Below are 6732 nucleotides of genomic sequence, written 5' to 3'. Positions count from 1 at the left end.
AGGAATGAACTGTGGGGGGGCCTGTTCCCTTCATACTTTGCTAACACCCTCTAACCTGGAGGCTGATGATTGTCTTTGCTCTTGTAGGTCCCCTTGCTGCTGATTAGTGCTTCTATTTTGATCACAGCATGTGTTGAAAGCTTGGATGTCTCTAGAGTGTGAGGGATGTAATCATCTGTAATAGGGTGATCCCACCCAGGTTGTTGCCTGAATAATGGTTTTTGCTTTCAAGAGAAGTAAACTCATCCTCCTGGAAGGACTGAGCAGTCCCACAGCTTCACTTTTTGTCTTTCATTTGTCTTTTTTGACACGGGGGTATCTCAGGAAGGAGAGAATCTGCATTCTGCAGTAGAACAGAACTCAGTGGGGCAGAGCCATTCTGTGGAGTTCAGGTGCTTCTTTGGACTGTTTTGTTCTGAAACCCACCACAATTCTATCTTAACTTTTAATATAAATAAAGACATGGAGTGCTTCAGCCAATTAGTTCCTTCAGGACAGAATGATGATGCTCAGTTGCTGTTTGTTTTCCACAGATTCTTCTTCTTAATCCTTCTTTAGATCCTGGGCTGTGGTCAGCAGAAATCTGGACCATCCACAGCTAATAGTCTTGGAGGTGTGCTGGCAGGAGAGGTGTGCTGTGGCCTTCTCAGGACCTGATGAAATACATTCATAAAGCTGTGATTTGAAAAAAACAACAGAAAGAAATCTTCAGTAGGATGGTTGAACTCCCAGTGCATCAAGTGGATCTTTCAAGTCATTTGTCTGTCAATTAGGGGAAAAAAATCAACAACAAACAATCCCCCAAAAACCAAACCAAAACCAATAAGAAAACAAAGCACCAAAACCCAGGCAAAAAGTTATTTCTGAATGAAGGTGCTTGGCAGCTCAGAGCCACATCTCTGGTTTGGCTGGAGCCTTCTCCACCCGGGCTGGTTTCTCCTGCTGGGAATTTGCCTGGGCAAGGTGCTGCTTGAGCTGCTGCTTCTTGATAGCTCAGCAAGGGCTGCACATCACTGCAGGTTGCCTGACCTCTGTGTGTGCACACCAAGCTGACCAGGACCTTCAGTCATCAGCTGCTGTTCTCTCTAAAGCCACAGCAAAGTACCCACGGGGACCCAAACACACAGAGCACCCCAGAGCATCTGTCTCATCTCCCTGAACCTCCTGCTTTGCAGGTGTCCTTAACTTCTGTGCCATCACCAGGCACTTCCCTAACATGCCCTTGGTTTGCACTTAAAAAGAAACTCATTTAATTTACACTCATGATCTTTAGTGCTGTGCACTCTGTGCACTTCTAATTCAGGTGAAGTTAATGGACATACTTACCTACAACAGGTGGGGAATTGGTTTGGGGTTCTAGGCTGTTGCTGGTAAAAATGACATTTGTCTGCATCTTGCTTGCTTTCCTGGTGTTGCAATATTGGCTGTTTCAAGCAGGATGTAGAGGAGCTCAGTGTTGGTGCTGATTTGGAGGGAGGCTTGGAGGGGCACCCAAGGTGGGCAGGGCTGGGCTGGACAGACACGATGGAGGGAGTGATGGTGACTTTCTGAAGCCTGAGGAGGCTGCAGGGCCCGGTGCAGGAGGCTGGCCAGCAGAAGGCAGTAACTGCTCAGCTTTGCACTGGGCATCATTCCATGCCTCCTTGCATTTCCCACCCTCTAGGGACTGAAAGTTCAAGCTTTCGGGAGAGGTTCGTAGGAAATGGGGAGTCCTGCTCGCTCAGCTCTTCGTGCTTCCCTCTGAATGCTGTGTTCCCTTTCCTTCCCAGGCCTCAGAGCTTTGCTTTCCACTCAGCATGTTGTTGTTGTTCTGTCACCCGCTGGCCGGAGCCTTCCTGCCCTTCCTCATCCTCTGGGGAAACTGGGTTTCAGCTGAGAACATCAACTTCCACAACGTGAGACCTCCACTGGACCGTGAGTAGGCAGCTACACTCTGATTTTCTCTGCTTTTGGAGCTTAACACTGCAGGTAGTTGCCATACCCTTCCAGCCCTTGGCATTTTAGGAGTTTGTTGTCTTCAGAGGTGGAAGAGTTTTAAAGAGAACCTTTGCTTTTCCATCTGCAGCAGTTCAGCTTCTTTCTAGGATTTTGTAAGTTGGCTGAATGAATTGCTGAATGAAAGGCATCAGGGCAGTGGTTTTTTTGCATTTTAAGTGCTTTTCTTGTGTTTTCCTGTCTGTGAAATACCTTCCCACAGAGCAAATTATGCAGGGGATTTCTCATAAATAAGTCAGAGCAGGTGTTTTTGTCTTTTTATCTTGTTGGGGTTTTTGTAAGGGAAAGAATAGGTGAGCTGTGTGCAATTAATTCAAGCTGAAGGTAATTAGAAACCTGGTGAGACCTGTGAAGCCAGTTGTCACTAATGGCATCATCTTTTTTTGCCTCTTATCTGGCATCAGGAGTGTTCTCTCCCCTCATTGAAGAGGGAGAAGATTTTCATGATCACAGAATCATTGAAACAGTCAGGACAGCTTGAGATAATGGGAATGCATGTGCATTTAGGGAACTGTGCATCTTAAAGTCACTTAAAATCTCATCTACATAATATAAATATATAAAATAGTCCTCTAGAACCTAAAGAACCCCTTTTGTCAAAGGGTTCAGATTTCAAGACCTGAAGCTGTTTTTGGAGATGTAGTTTTTCCATCAAAGGAACCAAGAGCTATTTGATGTAGATTGTGTTTCTGTACCTGTCCAAGCATACCTGTGGTTGTGCTATCTTGTGCATATCTATATAGATATATAGATAGATATGAGATTTTTCTCTTTCCTGTTTTCCCCACCACTGCTTAAATGGTATTTTGGGTTGCCAGAGAATGAAAACAGGGGATGTTTCAAAGTTCAGGCAGAGCAAAAGCAGTTAGAAACGTAGAAGCTCTCTACAAAACTTGTCTCATAGGCTTTATTTGTCCAAAGAGATGTGTCATGGGAAAGTTGTAGATGGATGCAGTATGGTTTTGTGTGTGTGTACAAACACAATATTGTTTTGAATATTTAGTTTTATTTCTAAGTATCTGCAAACTTACTCTTATTTTAATACTTTTCAAGCCACTCCGTTTCCAAACAGCTTCAAGTGCTTCACCTGTGACAATGCAGTGGACAATTACAACTGTAACAGATGGGCTGAAGATAGATGGTGCCCTGAAAGTAAGTGCCTCTGTGCTCAGGAGATTCTTTATGACAGTTACATCTGCTTTTCCCTGGCTTGGCCACCTTGTGGGTGAAGAGGATGCACATCCCAACACACTGGTGCCCTCAGTTCTCTTATTAGTAATCCTGAGCCACATGTTTTCTGCTGAGGGTCATATTGTGACCATTTCAGAGTGCAAAGCAAGAGTGAGAGAGTTCTTTTTATATATATGGATGTAGAAACCAGTTTTTTATAATCTAGAACAATATATTAATAATATTAACCCATACAAATATATTAATATTAACCCATACTAATATGTTGATGGTATAATAATAAATTATATGCTTGTGTGCCTATATGTAGGTAACTATGTGCTTCCCAGGAATTAATTTTACAGATGTTATTTAGGAAAAGAAGTAAGAGTTGCCTTTGTAGCCTTATTCCCTTCCTTTTGGCTACCAGCCCAAGAGAGAATGTTTTTTCTAGCAGCAAGACCTGAATGACTGGGCAGATACACACAAAAGAATGGAAATTTGTTTCCTTGTTTTTATTTGCAGTGAAATTCAGAGTCACAGTGGGAAGGGGGAAGAGCTGATCTAGAGGAATGAGGGAACATGGCTGAAAGAAAGAGAACAAGAAGGTGCTGCAAAAAAATATAGTAGAGAACGGAAGAGAAATGTGTGGGTTATAGTGCTGATAAGTAGTTTAATTTATAACAGCCTTTCTAGAGGTTTGAAGGGTCAGTTAAGTTCTAAGATGTCATCACTAACTGGTTTCTTGCTGGGTGGTGTTCTGATCAAGTTGAAAGGTGGCTTTTTGCTGCCCCAGTTAAGTGATTTTTATGGGCAGGTGTTGCTGAACTGGGGGAAACTTCTTAAACCCTGCGAGTGAGTGCGTCCTTGGTGCAAACCAGGCCTTTCCCCTGCCTTTGTTTTGCAGGTACTCAGTACTGCTTGACAGTTCATCTCTTCACAGAGCACGGGAAGAGCACGTCGGTCACCAAGAAATGTGCCACGGGAGAGGAATGTCACTTTGTTGGCTGCCACCACCACGGGGAAAGCGGCCACACAGTAAGCACTGCTCTGGGTGTAAGAGCAGCTCGTTGGTTTGCATTTCAGTACCTGTTTTCCCTGCTGAGCTGAAGGGGATGTGCCAAGACACCCTCTCCAGCCTTATCCATCAATTCCTTCACAGCTGAGATGCTTAGCTGGGTTATTTTTAACATGAAAGATGTCAGGCACAGCGAAGATGAAGCAGGCGGCACCCGTGTTTGAATAGGAAGGGATCTGTTTGTTTTCTGAATCAACTTCATTGATATCAACAGGTTTTGGTGGACTGAGGGCATGGAATAACTATGCAGCCTGCCCTCTGCTGCCTTTGATCTCACAAGGGTTCTTGTGCCCTTGGATTAGATAAAAACTGGCATTAGTTTGGCTTTTCCAGGAAGGAGTGTCAAGTAAGGCAAAATTATTTTGGGGTTCCCTCCTGCAAATCAGCTGTGTCAGGGGTTCTGTGGCACCAGAGGACTGAGCAAAGCAAGCCTGAAGATCATCAGGCAAAGCTGCACTGAATGTAACAGCTTGAGGGGAAGAGTGAAGGGGAGCAGAGTTTTTACAGTCAGAGCTTTTTAAGCTGAGAATTTAAATATTGATGTGCACGTTGGCAGCTGACACGTTGGAAGGGGAAAGTGGTGGAAAGCTGTCACTGCAAGGACACTGAGGGGCTGGAGGGTGTCCAGAGGAGAGCTGCCAAGATGGGGAAGGGTCTGGAGAACAAGTCATACAAGGAGAGGCTGAGGGAACTGGGGATGTTTAGTTTGGAGAAGAGGAGGCTGAGGGGAGACCTCATTGCTCTCTACAGTTGCCTGAAAGGAGGTTGCGGGGAGGTGGGTGTTGGGGTCTTCTCCCAAGTGAGCAATGACAGGACCAGAGGAAATTCTGCAGCAGGGGAGGTTCAGATGGGATGTGAGGAAGAATTTCTATGCTGAAAGAGTGGTCAGGCCCTGGAACAGCTGCCCAGGGAGGTGGTGGAGGCACCATCCCTGGAGGCATTTAAGAAACCTGTAGCTGTGGCACTTCAGGCCATGCTCTAGTGGGCATGGGGGGGGCTTTTTGTGAGCTGTGTGTCGTTGGGTTTGTGGGGGGTGTGGTTGTGGTTTTGTGTGGGCGTTCTGTTGTTTCCTTTGTTTGTTTTCCCCTGGGTGGGTGGTTGGGCTGGATGGCCTGGGAGGTCTTTTCCAACCGTGACAGTTCTGTGATCCTCTGTGTTCTGCAGCATCACTGAAGCTGTGGGGACAGCTGAGCTGGCTGTGTTACCCCACAGTTCCCAAGCCTAGTGACAGCCCTAGCTGAGGAGCTGCTCTGGGAAGGCTCTGGTGCACCATGTGCAGGACAAGTCCCCGCACAGATGCTCCGTAGCCTTCCCCAACCCGTAGGAAACCGCGCCCGTCCCCGGCAGCCGCCGCTGAGCTGCCCAGCGACCTCCCCTTCTCCCCACAGGAGTGCGTGTCCTGCTGTGAGGGCATGATCTGCAACGTGGAGATCCCAACCAACCACACCAACGCCGTGTTTGCCGTCTTGCACGCCCGGAGGACGTCGGGCGGCAGCGGGAGGAGGGTCAGCGCCGCCGCCCTGCTGGCCGCCCTGGCCGCCCTGGCCTTGTCGTGACACCAAGTGCCCTCCCGACACACCTGCTTGAGAGGTCCCACCCCCCTCCCCGTGGGCCTGGGAACCCCCGAGGGAGGCCGTGTCTTCAAGGAGAAGTGCTTCTTAGTGACAGAAAACTGCAGGGGACGGTGGAAAGGCCCGGGGTGTTCTCGTGAAGGTGCTTCACGCGGGCTGTGGTGCTCAGGAGAAGAGCAGCGCAACAACCTGCTGGCTGACCAGGCAGTGGGGTGGGACTCAGGCTGGTGCAGTTCACTCTTCTGTGATGAGAATGCTTGACATGTTCTTTTTTTGAAAGGAGAAGATTGTCTGCAGGCAATCACTTGGCCAGGTGGGATGAAATGGAACTTTCCACGGGCGATGTTGCCAGCAAGTCCCTCGAGGAAAACTCTCTTTCAACTGCTCTTTCATTGTGCATCAATAAGATGGAGTTTCTTGTCTTGATATTGCCCCCCTCCCTGGCAGTGCTGAAGGGCAGGTTGGATGGGGCTTGGAGCAGCCTGGGCTGGTGGGAGGTGTCCCTGCCCATGGCAGGGTTCTAAAAATTGTGAACTGTTCAAGCACCTGAATTAGAATTCTTTCCCCTCTGTTTTTCATTGCAATATTGGGCGTTTTAATGGAGTTTCTTTGCACAGTTGGACTCTTTGACTTCTTTATCATTTACATGACTGGTCGTGTAGACCAGCAGGTCCTGAAGTGCCTTCTCAGTAGGGTTTTACATGAGCCAAAATCCTGAACAATTTCAGCTGCTCCTGTTGACCCAGTCGTGCCCAACCATCCCCAGGAACTGTCTCTGATGACCTCAGAAACTTGCAGCACAGCTGAGGATTTCACCCAGCAGGGCTGAAGAAATGCATCTCACTTTTTTTCCTCTTTTTCTAAATTATTTAGTTCATTTATTAATATTATGAATCAGGCAGATTGTTCTGATCTTTT

General features: G+C 47.2%; 1 protein-coding gene across 1 annotated transcript; it reads left to right on the top strand.

Moving 5' to 3' along the window:
* Window positions 1-1796: 1796 nt before the first annotated feature.
* Window positions 1797-5799, top strand: LYPD6B (LY6/PLAUR domain containing 6B). The gene is made up of 4 exons (XM_010005588.1): window positions 1797-1914; window positions 3049-3147; window positions 4073-4203; window positions 5632-5799. Exons 1-4 carry the CDS (start codon window positions 1797-1799, stop codon window positions 5797-5799), a joined length of 516 nt encoding a protein of 171 aa, XP_010003890.1.
* The last annotated feature ends 933 nt before the right edge of the window (window positions 5800-6732 follow it).

Source organism: Chaetura pelagica, unplaced genomic scaffold (assembly GCF_000747805.2).
Source record: "Chaetura pelagica isolate M959 unplaced genomic scaffold, ChaPel_1.0 scaffold689, whole genome shotgun sequence".
Taxonomy (NCBI): domain Eukaryota; kingdom Metazoa; phylum Chordata; class Aves; order Apodiformes; family Apodidae; genus Chaetura; species Chaetura pelagica.
The sequence above is the reverse complement of the archived record's forward strand: the minus strand, read 5'-3'. Positions and strand labels throughout refer to the sequence as shown.